This window comes from Cylas formicarius, unplaced genomic scaffold (assembly GCF_029955315.1).
Source record: "Cylas formicarius isolate icCylForm1 unplaced genomic scaffold, icCylForm1.1 PGA_scaffold_10__41_contigs__length_53128322, whole genome shotgun sequence".
NCBI lineage: Eukaryota > Metazoa > Arthropoda > Insecta > Coleoptera > Brentidae > Cylas > Cylas formicarius.
Genome location: NW_026844214.1, coordinates 49,398,326 through 49,417,885, shown reverse-complemented (window position 1 = coordinate 49,417,885; position 19,560 = coordinate 49,398,326). Strand labels below are relative to the sequence as shown.

At 34.6% G+C, this 19,560-nt stretch overlaps 1 protein-coding gene across 1 annotated transcript; it reads left to right on the top strand.

The window, feature by feature from the left end:
- The first annotated feature begins 128 nt into the window (after positions 1–128).
- On the top strand, positions 129–19,202 carry LOC132708099 (ribosome biogenesis protein BMS1 homolog). Its single transcript, XM_060680216.1, has 11 exons — positions 129–311; positions 363–1,211; positions 4,416–5,279; positions 6,491–6,690; positions 10,638–11,023; positions 13,316–13,685; positions 16,516–16,651; positions 16,707–16,853; positions 18,522–18,697; positions 18,753–18,908; positions 18,964–19,202. Exons 1-11 carry the CDS (start codon positions 260–262, stop codon positions 19,171–19,173), a joined length of 3,546 nt encoding a protein of 1,181 aa, XP_060536199.1. The 5' UTR covers positions 129–259; the 3' UTR covers positions 19,174–19,202.
- The last annotated feature ends 358 nt before the right edge of the window (positions 19,203–19,560 follow it).

The window sequence follows — 19,560 nt, the reverse complement described above, 5'->3', positions numbered from 1 at the left end:
TTGTATGCTATTCATAGTTCATAGGATTCCTAGTTTACAATAAGGGACCTTTATCATAAACCTTATTATAGTTCGAAAGTGAATCCGGCAAATATTTAATATATATTTCATTTTTTCTAAAGACCAACTATCTTTGTTACCAAAAGAAGCAAAAAGAAGAAGAAACCGGAGCTATAACCACCGTTATTTCTTTACAACTTTATAACATGGTACTTTTTAGGCCTTCGTACGTCGAATGAACTTGCAAAACTGAATAACGATGGAAGACGGGAGCGGTGAAAAAAAGAAAGCGCATAGAAAACGAAATGCTGGTAATAACAATTCTCGAAATATGAAAGCCTGGGTTCAAATCCTCTTTTTAGGCCGCAAAACGGAAAAGAAAAAGAATAAACAACCAAAGCAGAACGAAGAACTTACGGACAAGCAACGGAATCCGAAAGCATTCGCGTTCAACTCTGCTATACGAGCTGAACGCAAATTTCGTCGCAAGCAAGATATTGACACAAAAAAACAACATGTTCCTTTTGTTGACAGAACTCCTATCGAACCTCCACCTATTTTGATAGCTGTAGTCGGTCCGCCCAAGGTGGGAAAAACAACTTTAATCAACAACCTCATTAAATTGTTTACCAGATCGCCTCTTTCCGATATCAAGGGGCCAGTAACGATTGTAATTGGAAAAAAACGAAGGATAACATTGATCGAATGCAATAATGACATAAATTCCATGATTGATTTAGCGAAAGTGGCGGACCTAGCGCTTCTTTTGTGCGACGCAAGTTTTGGGTTCGAAATGGAAATATTCGAGTTTTTGAATGTTTGCCAAGTTCATGGAATGCCTAGAATTATGGGTGTACTAACACACCTCGACATAATCAAGAACAGCAAGACGTTAAAAAACGTCAAAAAAACATTGAAGCACCGATTTTGGACCGAAGTGTATCCAGGGGCAAAATTGTTTTACTTATCCGGCATCCTGTATGGCGAGTACTTGAGAAAAGAGATTCAGAACTTGGGAAGATTTATATCAGTGATGAAGTTTCGGCCTTTAATATGGAGGCAAAGTCACAGCTACTTATTAGGGGACAGGTACGAAGATTTGACTAATCAAGAACACGTGAGGCAAAATCCAAAATGCGATAGAACAATATCAATATATGGATATGTAAGAGGAGTTCCTTTGTTGAAAGACAATTCCGTACATATTGCAGGTACTTTTTCAGCTAATCTTTTGAAAATTATTAGTTATTTTTTGTAAAAATTCTGTTTTTATGTTGTCTAGTTTTTGAGATATTGGCCAATGAATTTTGGAAAAAAAAAGCATTCTTTTAAGCTAAATCACATAAAGTAATCATGATTTTGTCTTAAATATGTGTAGTAAATATTCAATAAGCCTTTTACTTTTTATGCGAGGTGCAGTCAAAAATTTTTGGAACCTATAAGATATGGACAGGAATAATATCTTTAAAGATTTTTTTTATATTCTATATAAGTTTCAATAATTTCTATGTCTGTATTTATAAAAGTGGAAATGTGAAATAATAACTAATAATAAATAATTTCGAAAACTGCCTCTGTTTTCAGATGTTTATTAAAATAAATAACTTTAAAGACGTCGAAAATTATTTAAACTTATATAAATAAAAGATACCTTTTGTGAAATTTCCTTTAGAAAAATTGAAGATTTTTTTTAATTTTATTTTTAAATCTTTTTTTTTAACTCACCTCATAGCGAAGATAAAATTATCTGTGGTGACGATTTTAAATGTCAAAGCGAGACTAAGATGTTTCTAACACAATTACTAAATTGTGGTTTATTTTTATAAAAAGCTAAGAAAAAATCTTTAAAGACAATTTTAGCAATGATTAAAAAGTATAAAATATGTTTTTCATCAATCCTCAAAGAAAAATTATACTTATTTTTCTGTACAGTAAATTTTTTAAATTGTTATTGAATTTCTTTATTTGTACACAAAAAAAGTCTATACAAAAGTTTCCTAAGTACCAGAATCCACCACCTAGGTCACAGACAGTCTGTATGTGCAAAAACTTAGCTGGTAAATTGAAAATGAATATATTATTCTTACAATCTACAAGTATTAAGAAAAAGAAAACAATAATAAAATAGAAAAGATGAAACTAGCATGAAAGGCATGAACCACAGATTATAGGGAATTATGTTGAATCAAGAAAAGAAAAGTTTTTGGTAAATTTTTTTATGTTAGGGAGGTTTCCTAACCTAATTGGCAGACTGTTGTAAAGCTTCAGACCTAACCTTGTAGCAAATCTATAGTTAGTCCTTGCTATAAAAGGTAACAAACAAGTTCTGGTCATATTATCAAATTTCAAATATATTGGGTTAGTAAAAAGTACCTGAACGCTTAAATATCTCCAAAACTGCCAAAGCTGGAACAATGTGAGATTTTGCGATGATATTTATAATTCTAGTAACCTTCCACTTCTAAAGTTCCCCATGTTCAAAAACCGAATAAATTCTGAGATGTTAAGATTTTTTTATTTACAGTAGTAAATCTCAAAAACCTCCAGGTATTGAATTTTGCCGTTCCAGCTTTGGCAGTTTTGGAGATATTTAAGCGTTCTGATACTTTTTACTAATCTGGTTTGTAAAAATGTGCCCAACAATAAAAAGAAATAATAATATTCAATCCAACAACACGAAAAAGTAGAAGGGCCCAAGTTTTATTTTATTGTTTAAATTGTTGACTGTTTTTTTATAATATAATTCGGATAAATTTTTTACTCGAGATATCTTTAACTCTTTAACAATTAGTTGTGAGCTATTTTAACATTTAGTGTAAATATGCCGGATTTTTCTAATGTTTTTAATTATACCACAGAAAAAATGTATTTAATATCAATTTGGATAAGAGAAAATAATAATAATCAACGAAGCAAATTTACATCAGATCTGAATTTAATTGAATGAAGAAACTTTCAACACAATTTGAGCAATTAGAAATACTAAGAGATTGTCGAACCGATTGTTTATCCTTTGTTTAAACAACAGCAGATGTATATGGTCATATTGCTGCACAACCATGATGACTGTGGCGTTGCCGCTGGGAGAATCTTGATGCTCACATCCTTTTGTAAGTCTTTGAAGACTACTTGCTCATCTCTGATTGTATTCTTTATCCTCATTCTTCTCTACTCTAAAACAGTTCTAACCTTCCATCGCAGTTCATCTATATCCAGTCCTTCCAGTTGTAAGGTCTCAATGGAGCTGATAATATTTAATATCGGCAAGGACAAGGGAGAAGTTAGATTCTTTGCTCAATATTTGTTGTCTGATATTGGAAATGTTCCTCAAGAATAGATTTATTATTATATATTTCATCTCCTTGTTGTTGTGTGTTGTTTGAGGCCGTTGTTTTTGAAATTTAATCAACTTCCTCTCCCTTTGGTACAAGCTCTAATATATTGACAAAACATTACCAAACAATATGATCCCAAACGTGGAAATAATTTCAGAAAAAATCAGTCGAATTGCAAAACAATAGAAAGTTAACAAACAAAGCCAGAAACAACGACTCTAGAGAAAGAGTGTATCTACTAAATACCCTGTGAATATGGTGAGTCATATATTGGAGAAATAAAAAGAACTTTAATGAACCCTACATTGGGCGATTGAGTCTAAAAGCGGGGTGTCTAATAATGTCATAATATGCCATTTAAAACGCATAAGTATGGTTTGCCACATCACTTGAAAATAATTTTAAATTGATTCTTTTAGTCCCGTCTATGACTTTTGTCTTCAACATGCAATGTAACACCCTGTATAGGCTTCGTAGCCTTAGAATTAAAACAAAATATAAGACAACGGAAGTTCGACAATCTTTTAGTATTACTACTGAATCATTGTCTACCTCCTTCAAGAAAATCTGAACAATTATAGTGCGATAGATTGATAAAAGGTAATTTTTGCAATGACAGCACTCATTCCTACACACCTTAAATCGTTTGTAATGTTCATACGATGGAAAACCGAGTTTGGCCAATGACAGCTTCCCACATTCATCTATTTCTATCACACTCACTGCATTTTTAAAAATCCGCCGACTTCATTTCCTCTTGCAAGAAGGTTTCAACTCCCTCACTTTAAAAGAGGTATTATGGTTTGCTACAAACCCTTTTACTTGCCCCAGTACCAATTCTATGAGATTTAGATAGATAGATAAAGTAGCTTTAAATATACAAGATGTCACATTTAAAATCATCCCAGCATCGCATTCCCAATCTATGGCAGTCATGTCGCGGGACACCCTGTATAGTTGGGAATAAAGAATCTAAAATTCAACACCCGTTATAATGGAAATACCATTTAATCTGCACTTCAGCTGGGACTCAAAGTCATAAGTGTTTTTCTATACTTTTTTTTCTCTTTTGCTGCGCAGGGCTAGGTGATTTGAAAATTCGCGAAATCTCTTATCTTCCCGACCCCTGCCCCTTGCCCGAAGAACTAAAAAAAAGAGCGCTGGTGGAGAAGGAGAAACTGATTTACGCTCCATTTTCCGGCATGGGGGGCATCGTGTACGACAAGGACGCCGTGTATGTCGAATTGGGAGGGTCCCACAGTCACCACCAGAGGGTCGACGAGTCGACCAATATAGTGGCGAATCTGATCGATACCAAGGAAACGTTGGACGTTAAGATGCGACATTCGGAAATGCAGATATTCACCGGAGGTACCAAACTGACCGCCGAAGATTTCGAAGAACCCGAAGACGTTGGAGAAGATATTGCGCCCTTTAAACGCAGTTTCCCAGAGAAACAGCGTTCCCACGAATTAGACGAAGAGTTAATGTTGTTGAGGAACGAAAATCGAAAAGAAGAACGAGTCGTCGATTCGGGACGAATTAGAAGGAAGGTGGTTTTCGAAACTGGTGATGATGAATTGGTGGAAAGTTTGGAAGAAGAAGATGAAGATAGTGACCCTAGCGGCGGTAATAGTGATAGTGACGGTGAAACGGCAGATAAAGTTGTAAAGAAAAAGGTTAGTTCATCGGGTGACGTGCATTTGAAGATCTTGGACGTTCTAAAGGGATTAGAAAAGAAGAAAGGTCAAACCGATTCCAATGATTTGGAGGATGCCGAAGAGGTTGAAGGTAGCGAGGAAAGCGGTTCGGAATATCCCGATGAAGGTAGTGAAAATGACGAAGACACGGGCCTGAAATGGAAGGAAAATCTGGCCAAAAGGGCGCAAGACGCGTTTTTGGATAGGGCAGGTGCCTCTCAAAATCCAATGAAACTCGTTTACGGTACGTTAAAAATTGCGTTTTTTAATATATTTTTGTGATTTGCTTTCTTATAAAAATCTTGAAAGTTGCAGTGGGGCCTCGCCATGTAAATAACCTTGCCTTACCTGAGAAAAGTTGTATAGTTTCATCTAGATTTTTTTTATTTTAAACAGAACATCCTGTATATTATTGCATTGCATTGCAAATTCAACATATATTTTACGTATAATGTCCAATACCCGAGTCCTATTGTCAGGTATTGAGTTGATATTTTAGAGGTAAATTATTACAGAGTGAGCAAAAATTAAATACAAAACTTAAATTATAAAAAATGTAAAAAGACAATTTTTCATTTTTTTATTTTCATTACAATAAGAAAATGTTATATTGTTAATCATTAAGGAAGCTATAAATTGCCGAAATCAACAATTTAAGCCTCCTTAATTTTTAATGCCAAAGCGGTTAAAATTATATTCCATTTGAAAAAGTTGACTTTACGTTTTTTATTAATTATTTTTTGTACTTTATTTTTTATTTTTGCTCACCCCGTATTAATATACATCCAAAATATCAACTCGGTATATAATAATAGGTCCCCTTCCACAATCTCATTTTTCACATAAAATTCAAGTTTTCTTAGAAGCAGTTAAACATCGGGACATTATACATAATATACACTGTAGCATTCTGTTTAAAATAAGAAAGCTGGTACTTACCCCAAATAAACGAAACACCCTGTATATATGGAAAGTTTAAAAAATCTACTTGAAACTCTGCAGATTCTAATTTTTTTCCATTATCTGTACAGAAGTGTTAGAAGCCGGCAATTTTATTCTGATATGGTTACAGAATTTTTCAAAAAAAGTTTTACTTTTTTGTTAGATAAAAAGTTATTTGCTCGCTTTCGAATTATATTAATACTTTTATTCAACGATTCTCAAAAAAGTTTTAGTTTTTTTTTTTAACTGTAGGTGCTAATAATACCAATAATAATAATCCTAATACTAATAGTTTTTTTTTATATATATAAAATGAACTGCTGGTAATTAAAATTGCTGTTTTCATTATAGTTGGAAATTTTGGTTAGTTTGAATTTAAATATTAAAAACCACAGAAACAAGAATTGAAAATGTTTAGGAGTTCGATTGGAATTTCAATTTATTGGGATAGGTTTCTTTTATTTCAAATTATTGGCTCTAGATTTTTGAGCGGTTGAAAATGTTTCGTTTTAGGAGTGTTCGATTCGAAACATTTAAAAGAGGCGTCGGAAGAAGCTGATTTAGATGAGGAAATGGAGGAAGTCGGCGGATTTTTAAAAAAAGTCTCCAGGGACCAACAAAAAATAAAAACCGAGAAAGATACGATCAATCTGCTAGAATCGCCGCTCATGCTTCCTTGGAATGCAGCCACCAAAGATTGGACCGATACAAAGGTAAGATCTTGGCTAATCTAATACATTCTTATCTGAAGCTATGAGCTAAATTTCACAACCTAACCCGCACTTTTGGCCCCATTGAATAAAAGATATTTAATATTGTTTATCTTCATAGATGAAGTCTATATTTATGTATTTATTAAGTAACCAAAATAACAAAGTTCTAATGGAAGATTACAATATTTTATATTTACATATGCAATAAAATAAACCATTCTTCGAAACGAAATTAAAAATGTAACGCCTCACACTTTTTCCAGGCAGAATCATATCATAACCTAACTGCATTAAGTTATTGAACTGAAGTAACTCTTTTCTTAAAAGTATTTGCGTTCTTTATCCCAAATAAGTTGTTATCAATAGATTTCTACATACTATGCAATGGGAAAACAAATAGATTTCTTTTTTCAAACTTTTAAAACAAACAACTATAGAAATATTACAAATGCAACTATCCTTCTTACATTGAAGGATATAAAAAACTAAATTTGTCTATTTAAGTCTGCAAAAATCTTTAAAATTTTTGTAGACCTTTTTGAACTAGGAATCTATATTGATAAATTTGATGTACTCACGGCTCCTTTCATTACTTCCGGATTTCTGCTGCGTCGGTTATTGATGACGTTTCGCAAATCATCATGTTGACTTCTTCAGAGCATAACTGAAACTGGTTTGCATTCTACTCTGTACCTGCTTACATACTGTTTAAGGGAGGCTGAGCTAAAGTAGGGGCATGAACATTGTCAATGGAGTCTTGATTGATTGATCAAATGAAAGAATTTTAGTTTGGTCAAATGAGATTTGATGTAGCCTTTCATGTCGATGAGTTCACTTGTCGTAGTCTTAAGTCCCTTTCATATCTTTTGTTGCTTTACTACATTTGGATAGGTCAATTTCGAACACTCCGAGCATGCTCTCTATGCTCCGAATGCGCGAAGTATAATTATATTAATTATTATATAATTATATTAATTTGTGTATTGTATGACACTAATTTCTATGCAATTCTCTCACATTTATTGCTAATTTAAGTTACCTATTGAAACGCAGTTTTTATAAACAAATTGTATATTGACTTTTCAATACAGACAGTTTTTTAAACGATTTGTCCATTGGCAGTTTTTATAATAATGTATTTGGAGGGCGAAACTTTCATTTGGGATTACTAGACTTGCGATGAACAAATGGGCGCTGTCATAGGAGGGGTTCTACAGTTGCTCTTGAACATTTTACCACTTAGATTTTTTCCTGTGCGGTATCTAGTATTTCATATTTAGACTTTTATCTTCCGTTCAGTATGTACTATTATAGGTTTCAATGATCTATAGAGATTCCAATAAAAATCGCAGTAGACGCAAAACAAAAACAAAACCTAAATTAAACAACTTCATCGGTCGGTCTGTGTGTGTAGGTTTTCTGTAAACAGGATGACCCAATGTTAGGTGTGATTTTCTATTGATAAGAATATCTAAGAATGGGAGATTATTATGAGTTTCTAATTCAGTAGTGTATAGAGTTTAAATGGCTAAAAAATCTCTCAGGGATTCTTGACCACGAGGCCAAATAGCAAAAGTATCATCCATTAACGTAGTTTCTCAAAAGCTTACATATTTGCGATAACTGGTAATACTGGATGACCCATAGCTGTTCCTGATATTTGTTGTTGCGAGAAAAATATGTTCCAGAATATTATTTTTCAATTAAGATGAGAAGAAGCGATTCCAGATTCTCGGATTTTAATATGTCTGAAATAATGTTGAGAGTTTCAGGAATAGAGACTTTAGTAAATAGGAACTCTACCTCGAAACTAACCAATAATATCGTTAAAAAAAAACTATGTTTTACCTGTATAGGGTTTTATAAAGAGAAAAATACAGGGCAGTTAGAGCCTTTTGTAATTTTTCAGTCGCAGAAAGCACTTAGCATTTAGCACAGTGTTTCACTTGTGTTGGGGTTAGTTTTTCAAATTGTTGTATGTGCTTCTGGACAAGAATATAAACGTAGATTTTCAGCTTTGCCATCAATCATATTTCAAAGACTAAACAACCACAACAACCAGTCATCCGAGACGATGTTCATGTCCCTCTTTTAACTCCGCCCCCTTCAAACCGTATGTAAGCAGGTACAGAGTAACCAACCAGAGGATTCGTAAATAGTAGTTTTCTTATTATTGAATAAACTAACTAAAAAGTGTAAAAAAATTAATAAATGAAATCAAACAACACATCTATGCAGGTACTGTTGCAGCCCTTAACAAAACACAAACAACTTCTACTACGATAAAAATATAAATCGGTGCAGAAAAATAAAAATAATAATAATAGCAATAATCATTTATTGATGTTAACAACCCTACGGTTTTACACAAGTCAGCAAAAAACATTGAGAAAAATCTACATATATGTATAATTACAAAGGCACCGCGACATAACACAGAAAACGCTAAACATTATTAAAATTGGTAAAAAAGTCATCGAATGAGTAATAGGCCCCATCCAGCAGGAGTGATTTGACCTTAATAGAAAATTGTCTCTCCGGCAGCCCTCTGACGCTCAGAGGCAATAGATTGAAGAATTTAGGTCCATAATAGTTCTTATAATTTCTAGTCTTTGCAATTCTTGAGTAGTTCATCAACATATAATTTCTGTTTCTGGTGAGATGGTGACAAACATTAATATTAAGGGGTTATTGATACTGGTTGCTTTTAGTATATTTTAATGCCGATTAGATATAATAACATGGAACAGTTAATATTTGGAGATCTTTAAACTTTGCTGTTACGTCATCCCGATAATTCAACTGCGTCATCGCCACGATGGCTCGTCTAGCTAAACTAAAATTGCGTAGCTAAATAATCCCTGAAAGAGTGAAAAATATACCATTCTGACTATACTTTGAGAGACCTTGCCGACCAAACCGCGCAACAAGTACACCACCGTGGAGAGCTTCTCACAAATACCAATAATATGCTGCTCGAACGTCAATTTCGGATCAATCAGAACCCCAAGACAGTTCACATGTAATGGGTTGCTGAAAGTTGAGCGCGTAAAGAAAATATAAAGAAAATATAATTTGTTAGCCCCGGACTGTCGTTCTCAGAAAGAAAAGGTAGTATCATCAGTGAAAAATGTACAAACTATGTCAGCAACATGCTCAGGGAGATCGTTTCTATAGATCAAGAATAGAAGAGGGCCCATAATGAATCCTTGGAGTACTCCATGCTCAAAAACTCTAATTTGTGATGATTCTCTATTCAGGACCACAATCTGCCTCCTGTTGGAAAAATAACTTAACATAACATAAATAAGATCGCATAGGACTGTGCCGGAGAACTCTCTGCCTTCAAAAGCTGAATCTTTTCAAAAATTTTACCGATTGTTGGACGATAATTATTTATATCATTTATATCGCCCTTCTTGAAAACTGGAATCACTCTGGACAACTTCAAGGAGTTAGGAAAAATACCATCGGATATACACCTGTTTGTCAGCTTAGTCAATGGAATAACTATTAAGTCTTTAATGTAATGGATAATATTGATAATACACTATCATTACACTTAAAACTGTACAGTGTAATATACGAACATTAAAATGTTATTGAATTAATGATATTATTTAAAGGTAAAGTCAACTTAACTCAGTACGAAAAAGAACTTTGTCTACGCACTGAATGTTTACTGTTCGACCTAACCTAACCTAACTTTTTGCTTTTCGTTATTGATTAATTGAATTCAATGAATTACGAACGAAACGTCATCTGGTTGCGACTATACTCGTCATTTTTTCGAAAAAAAAGGATAAGGTTACTTTTTTTGTCCGATTTTTACCGAACAACTTATCGTTTCGACATCGGGACGCGGATCAACATTCACTGATTAAACTATGTGACGTCATTTCAGTAACACCCTGTATACCTAGTACAACCAGATGGTTTATTTGCAGAACAAGACTCAAATCGCGAACTGTTTCGTCACCGGCAAGTGGAAAGAATCGGAAGACGCGAGCGAATTGCTAAAATTAGATGATGCGGACGATTTGAGTGACACATACGGCGATTTCGAAGACTTGGAGACCGGCACCAAGGAGTCGGCGAATCAAGGGCAAAAACGGGTAAGGCAGGATACGGAACTCGATAACGACGCGGAGAGGGCGAAGTTGGCCGAGAAAAAGAGGAAACTCAAAGAGAAATTCGATTCGGAATACGACAATCCGGAAAAGGCGACATTTTACGAGGAAATGAAAATGACTGCGGAAAAACAAGCCCAACTCAACAAAACGGTGTTCGAGAACATGCCGGACGAGATTCGGGTCGAAGTGGAAGGATTCAGGTAAATTAGACGTAGTTTGGGCCATTGGGTGGTGCATAAGATATTTTTTATTGACCGACCAAATTAAAATATGAGACGGCAACGTCGCACAAAACACCTATTCTGAAAAATACATAATAATATATGGATAGATAGTGGCTGAAAGCTTCCTAGACCCAGTCGCCCTGTTGGACATATTTTTAGCCTTTCATGAAAACTTATTAATTAACTTCTAAAATAGAATAAGTTACACTCCAGATTATTTTTCCTTAAATTAAAAATATATTTACTCTAATCCATCCTAGAAAGCTTGTCAGCGCCCTTTAATTTTGAAATAATACAAAAACGCTGCTCCATTGGTTGTGACGTCACGAGGTACGTGGAGACCAGCAACGCATTGTCGCCGTACTTTTTAGTTTGATTTGATTCTTCTGAGTTTGAATTTGATTCGTGACTTTGTGTGATTCCTATTTGTAATATTTACATATTTCCAATGCGACCACAGATAACAAAGGTAGTTGGTTTGATATGTCAGAATGATTTATTAAAGCACAATGTGATAATCTGCCTTTGGTGGACTCCTTGATGGTCACGAATTCTTTATGTCTGTTCAGCAACGTGAAGTTGAAGCGAAAAGGTTTGTTATTGTTATATAATAATCGCGCTATGAAAACATTTAAGTTGTCACCAAAATAAATACACAAGTTATTTTTTCTATTTTTGCATAGTACTAGTCTCAGAAGCTGTATGTGGTTTAAAGTCTGAGACTGATGATTCTGAGGAACTATAAACCAAGGATTTCACACTTGGAAACTTAATTAGAGTGACGTGACTTTTTAATGAAGTTAGGCTCGCGTCAAATGTCTTTTAGCCATATTTTTTGTTGTTTTTCTTGAATAGGTAATTTAATAAATGTTGTTCCTAGGACAGAAATGCTTATAGTTTTACAACCGGGCATGATAAACAATAAACCATTTTCAACTCAAAAATAACTGAAAACTCACGAGAAATGTGAAGGCGACAACTGTCAACACAAAAACGTACCTCGTTACGTCAGCAGCAGTTGACATGTCCACATTTTTTACGGGATGTGGTCCAGTTTAAGTTTTAATTATTTATTACGACGTTAATATTATGCCAAAAATATTTAGGGGCAATACTTTTTAAGTCTGCAATGTTCCTATTGACGAGGTGGATCAACCCCCATTTCTTCTGGTTCATACTTTTTTGCTGATGTTTCTCCAGTCTTTTCTATTCATTCTCTTGCCAATTCACGACTCCTGCTCTTCTCAAGTCCTCCTTAACTTCTTCCAACCATCTTGATCTGGATCTTCCCCTTCTTCACACTATTATCAGTTCTTGCACCACAGAACATTATTTTCATTTCCTCTTCATCCGGTTGCAGCCCCATTTTCTCTCCTTTCCTCAAAATTTCCTTTAACATGTTCATTATTTCCCTTCTTTTTGTAATTAGTAATATACAGTCTGCATACGCTCTTATCGGAGCCCCCTCTTGTTCTAATTGTTCCCTCATCTATGTTTCTCAGCGTATGCTGCAAGGCGTTACGCGCACCTTCATTTGTATCAAATACTTATTAAAAAAAAAATGTAATCACCATAATCTTCTCATGAATTATGCGTCAATAACGACTTTCTTTTTGTAATAATGTACCTCGATGGTTCGTCACAGATACTTTCGCACCTTTGTGGAGTTATGGAATAAACCTAAAGAAAATTGGTCACTGGTCAAGCTTCCCAATATCATATCATATCATATGTTTGCTCCATGAATACGCGGTCTAAATTTGATGACCTCATAAGACAATAGATAAATATTAATAAATTACACATTATTTAAAATATTTTTAAATATCCACTAGTTAAGTATGGACTGGAAAGATTACTCCACAAATGGTCGGTCTCCCCGTCCATTACAAACCTCGCATCCCAGTCCATCGATCTACTTGCTTCAGGTAAAAGTAGTAAAAGTAAAGGCATCTATGTAACTGAAAACAATTTGGTAATGAATATGATAGTCACCAATAATTTTTTTTACCACCACACTGTTCATAGTCTGGACTATCTACCCATGAAAAAAAAATCCTCTTTGAACCAAGTTCTAGCAAAAGTGTTTCTTGTATTGGTATATTTGGATCCCCCAGACTATCTAAAAGAACAATAAACATCCCATAGGATATGGCATTAGTCTAGTCCAAGTTTAGTTTATTCCAAAGTTCTTTGGTACTGACTTAGATTTTCCATTTGTGATTCATTGTAATGTACCAACTATGCATTTTCTAAAAACATTTTCAGACCAGGCATGTACGTGAGAATCGAATTTGAAAACGTCGCATCCGAATTTGTAACCAATTTCGACCCCACCTATCCACTGATAGTCGGTTCTTTAAACATGGGCGAAGAGAATGTCGGTTTCGTAAACGTGAAAATAAAAAAGCACAGATGGTACAAGAAAATTTTGAAAACCAACGACCCTCTGATCCTTTCTCTCGGCTGGAGGCGGTTCCAAACCATTCCCCTCTACTCTAAATTGGAGGACGACTTGAAGTACAGATACCTCAAGTATACTCCGGAACATTTGGCGTGTAACGCTCACTTTTGGGGACCCATCACGCCCCAGGGCACCGGATTTTTGGCCTTACAAAGTGTCGATCACGATCCCGAGGTACTCGAACGAAGACGTCCTATACAGGGTAGCAGCTCACAATTGTATGTCTCCATAAGAGGTTACATCATGAAAATAGGCAATTATACACAATCGGAAGAATTTCCGGTCGCTAAACAACTGCCGGGTAGCTCCTTTACTTGTCAAAACACACTAGGAGCGTGCATTAAAAGGATAGGCAATTTTGTACTTTCTTTTGTTTGCTGACGACCAAAATTTGATGTCGGCAGAAGAAACGTTGCGTCGCTCGGATCAGTCAGGAACATTTGAACTACTCCGTATGTCTGACAATACTTCCATATGTATCCGATTATACCTAACATATATGGAGGTTATAGAGGTATAAGGAAGTTAGATCCCTTCTCTTCTATGAAAACTACTGTTCGTGCTTCAGATAATCGACCAATTAGGTATATTCGATATTTCCTGATTCTTGTAAAATTGCCAACACAATAATACCACTCACAAAAATTATGAACCTCCTGACATCACAGTTAAGACCGATAAATATTTTACCGAATCTAGCCAAGCTTCTAGAAAAAAATATGTTTTCATAATTAAGTCACTGATTATCCTCGATACACAGTCTGGTTTTCGTAAATCTTTTGGAACTGTCACTGCGCTTACTAAAATAGCTAATGATTTGCTTTGTCAGACTGATGGAAATGAATACTGTAATACTATTTACAAAACTTCAGGATTGTTGTTAAAAAATGTTAAATTGAACTTACTGACTTTTCGTCAATTATCCTGTTGGCTTGTTCAGAGCTTAACTGCAACTGACTCCACTCTGTACCTGCTTATATGCGATTTGAAGGGGGCGGAGCTAACGGAGGGGCATGATAATTATCCCGAAAAATTAATTCTCCACAATCACGAAACTGGATATAAAGTTTTATTCGATAAAACTAAAATTCTTCCACCAACGAAAAATCCGAGAATCTATAGAAATCTATAAGCAAAATGGAATCAGTCATCCGAAGCAATGTCCATGTCCCTCCTTTAGCTCCTCTCCCCTCAACCAAAATATAAGCAAGCTCGGATTTTCCTTGACAGTGACATTTTATTCGATTCTTTATAACTTCAGCTCATAATCCAAAGCTTAATTCCAATAATTCAGTGGTTATATTATTTGGACCACAAAACCAGACAGACCATATCAAAAATCATCTAAAATTAACAATGAATAAGGCTGATTCGGGGTTTAACACTGAAACAAAAATCTGTGGCTACGGTTGTCAATACTACTCTAGTGGATTGCTTAAGAAACTATATCTGAATCGTGAAATACGAGGGCAGCTCCAAAATTTCCCGGCCTGAATATGAAAGAAACAAAGTAGAGTAACAATTTTGTATTATTTTTAAATATAATCCCCCTTAACTTCAATACGCTTATTACATCTCTTTATAAACAACTCAATCCCTTTAAAAAAAAAAACAAAATTTTTTTGGTTTGTCTGCAAAATAAGCTAAAACTCAACTCAACTTCGTCGTTAAACCGCCGTCCACATAAGTCCTTTTTCAAATATCCAAACAAGTAATAGTCGCTGGGGGCCATATTTGGACTATAGGGAGGATGATCTATCTGTTGCAACCCACACTCAAAAATGGCAGCTTGTGCAACACCAGCAGTATGGACAGGTGCATTATCGTGCAAAAGGGGCACGCCTCTGGTCAGTTTTTCTCGACGTTTTACACATATGCAGTCTCGCAATTTATGTAATAATATTGCGTAATATTTACCATTGACAGTGGCATTAGTTTTTTTTAAATCTATCAAAAGAATTCCTTCACAATCCCAAAAGATCGTGGCCATCACCTTTTTTGTTGACTGGCAGACTGAATTTTCTTGGAGGTGTTTCACCCTTACCATTGATTCTTTTTTCGATATAATGTCATAATAGAGAAGCATAGTTTCATCTCCCGTCACAATAGTTTCTATCACAGGCTTCGGTTCCGATCTACAGAGTTCCAAAAAAAACCGCGCACACTCGATACGGCGTTGTTTTTGAATAGCTGAAATGTTTTTAGAAATCCATCTTGAATGATCATGCAGGATTCGACGAACACTTGTATCAGAAAGCTTAGTAATTACTGAAATTTCCTTGACCTTTAAACGTCGATTACTCAATACCATCTCTTCCACAATCGCTAAAATATCTTCCGTTATGACCTCCACTGGTCGATCAGTTCTTGAATCATCTTCAAGGGACTCCTGCTCCGTTCGAAAACGTTTTGCCCATTCTTTCACTACGAATACGAAGGAGAACTTTGGCCGTACACCTATCCAATCTTTCTTTAATAATTTTAAGCGCTAACCCTTCTTTTGTCAAAAACTTTATGACTACTCTATACTCAATTTGCGACATTTTTTCGGACACGTCTTGTTTAAAATGCTGTTAATAAAAAACTATTTGACGCATGACTTAAACATTTTTTTTCGCAGCCTACTAAGAAAAATTGGTCCGAAAAGCGGTGGTTAATTTTAATCTCTAAGTTTTATATCTCTCTTATTTTTAAATTTGTGAATTTTAACGTTATACGTTATATACTTTGGTCCTTTCTCTATCCGACAGTACCAAAAATTCTTATCAAAGTTGTACCGTTTGTCGTCGGGAACGATTTATGTGGGACGCTGCAATATTTAAAAAAATTCTGAATTACAATTAAATATTAAATATTATATATCCTTACTTAATTACAAAAAAGGTTAAAAATATTTATTTCTGGTAATTTTCATTGAAGTTTTTTTCGATAGAAAGTAAACTCTTGGAGATATAAATAGTGAGCTGCCCTGTCAATATTCGGCGATCCTAAAATAACATTTCAGTTACTGAAACGGCAAGGGTTCAGGATTGCCGCGACTGGATCCGTGCAAGAGTTGGACAAATCGACGCGGATAATGAAAAAATTAAAACTCGTGGGATATCCGATGAAAATTTATAAGAAAACCGCGTTCGTGAAAGGTGATTCGGTTTTTGAGGTGCGCGGCATTTTAGATGAAGCCGTTTATAATTCTAGGCATGTTTAACAGCGCGCTCGAGGTGGCCAGATTCGAAGGCGCGAGAATTAAAACGGTTTCCGGCATTCGGGGACAAATAAAAAAAGCGGCCGCCAAACCGGAAGGCTGTTTCCGGGCCACGTTCGAAGATAAAATACAACTTAGCGGTAAGGTTCGCAGCTCAAAATATCACGAACCCCTTTATAAACGGTCGACACATAACCTGTTTTTTGCCTAAAAATCGCGAAATACCGCCGCAAACTTGAACCTAGTCCTACATATTAAATTTCAGTTTCTCTTGCTCTAAAAACTACAGCAATTTTTCATTTTTTTCTGCAAAACTTTTTTTTTTAATATCAGTGTCCGTTTTATTCAAAATTTGTAATAAACAATAGCAGATAATTGTAAAATAACAAGAAGCAAGTGTCTAAAAATTTTCATATTTCGTTTATGTACTTACGGACTCTCTTGGATTAAACTTTCTCCTGGTTCTTCGGAGTACTCACCCATATTATCTGAAAATTTGTCAAAATGAGAATGTAGCATATGAAGTTTATGAGACATTTTGCAGCCTACAGTTTTAAAGCTTTGAATCATGTTTTTAATCAATTATTTTAAATTGTAACCTATCAAATTCTTTGTGACGCTTGAACTTGAGCTATCTGAACATGATGGCACAGGAAATTTCTCATCATGTGGTATCAGAGCTGAGGCAGATCAATAACATTTTTTTTTTCAGCATTTTCACCAGATTGACGCATACTTGGATTAACCATACAAAAGTAACAGTCATACGTCGGTTTTCTCTATACCAAGCTAGAAATAACATAACGACAACTATTGTGATTTAAATTTAATCGACATTTTAAAAAATGTTAAATTTCAATTTATTACCTTCTAAAGTATTTTTACATTTAATGCAGGCAAAGTATGGTACCCAATTTTGATCCTGCTTACTGATTTTTAGGTTAAAATAGTTAGATGACAAACCAAATTTTTTACTTTCAACTTTAATGAATTCACCACAAATAAAACAAAATGAATCAACATCATATTTAAACTGTCTTGATGCCATTTTCTAACTGAGTAATACAAAAATACAGTTATTACAGCTGACATAGACCAGTTACTAACCAAAACTAACTTTGATGCTACTTACAAATAATAACACAGTTTATTTTCAGGTCAATCAAAGTGCTGCCATCTTTGGCATATAAAATAAATTAAAGTATACTTACGGCGTAAATCAGACGAAACCAAACTTTATTAACTTAAAGATGGATATTTCAATGTCTAAAATCAGAATTTACGCATGAGTACAGAAACCAAAAAAAAAATTGTTGTTGCCGGGAGTAACTAATGAATAAAGTGTGGAGAGATAGAGGGCGACACAAAAGAAATAGCGAGAATCAGCTGAGAGAAGTGGAAATTTTTACTGTTGTCGCGTGGTTCAATTTAAACAGAAAATTATAGCAAATGTGGTTACATAAAACTTTTTCCAGCATAAATGCCAACATCTCCAATTCAAAAAAATTTTGCTATCATTTCAAAATAGTTGTAATAGCAATACTTCTTCAAATAAAACTATATGTTTTAAAATAATCGAACAATATTTGTTTTCAGTATAACGTAAAAAAGTTAACACCTTTTAAATGCTTTCATTTATTATTATCACTTTATCCAGTAAAAAATACCTGTAATCAGTATTTTTGATCGTCAGTAACGATTACGGAAACGAAAATCTGTGGAACTAATGAACTGTCAGCGTCCATCTTGATTGTCGAACGCGGCACCGTCCTATTGGTTGTTTAATTTAACAATTTCGCCTTGTATAGATATCATATTTTGTCGAACATGGTACAAGGTTGACGTTCCGCGCTTTTATAATCCGGTGACCACTTTGTTGCTTCCTCCGGAAAAGAAAAATCAATGGAAAGGCGCGAGGACTACCGGTCAAATAAAGAGAGACAAGGCCATTCAAAATCCCGTCAATAAAGACAGCTTGTATTTGGTTGGTTTTTTTTTTGCACTCCTTTTTCAGTTCCATAATCGGAAGTTGCTTTTAGCCAATCGAGAGAGAGGAAAAACCGTTCAAACCGCTGGTTATACCGGCGAAACTGCAGAAAGCGTTGCCGTATAGAGACAAACCGAAGCACGTGAAGAATTCCGACAAGAAGAGTATTAAGCGTGTCGCTGTAATTCGCGAACCGAAAGAGCAAAAGGTAGGCACTGAGATAAATACCAAAATATAATTGCAACTATAAATATTTGTTTTAGATATCGGCAATGATGAAAATGATCAAAACATCGTATCAGCATAGACAAGAAAAAATCAAGCAGGAAACCAAGGAAAGGTTAGAGAAACATAGGCGAGAGGTGGCTCAGCAGGAAGCCAGCAAAGACAAAAAACTTAAAGAAAAGAAGAAAGAGGTGTTTAGAAAAAAAAGCAAGGCGCAGATTAGCCAAGAGCGAAAGTTACATAAATGAACAACATTTTTTGTACGTAAAAAATAAATGGTAAAACAATTTAGTTAGTTAGTTAATTACCAAAAAAGGCTCAAATGAGTTTAACCCGTCTCTTACCCAAAAGTGGGTGAAAATATATTAAATCACAAAAACCTATTCCAAAAATTTTTTCTAAGATATAACAACGAAATATAGTTTTAATTTTTTAATTTAATTTTAATTAATTTTTGGCCAACTCAACGTAAAGCTAGTTTACAACCAGCTTTAAACTTTTAAGTAAATAGTGTTATCAGTTAAAATTTTCCTATTGGTCATCGACCATTTTGCTGTCATTTTATAACAATATACGTTAAAAAAAATGGATTCTGTGGGCAGCGCATAAGAATCAACTTTTCAAGTTGCGCCGTC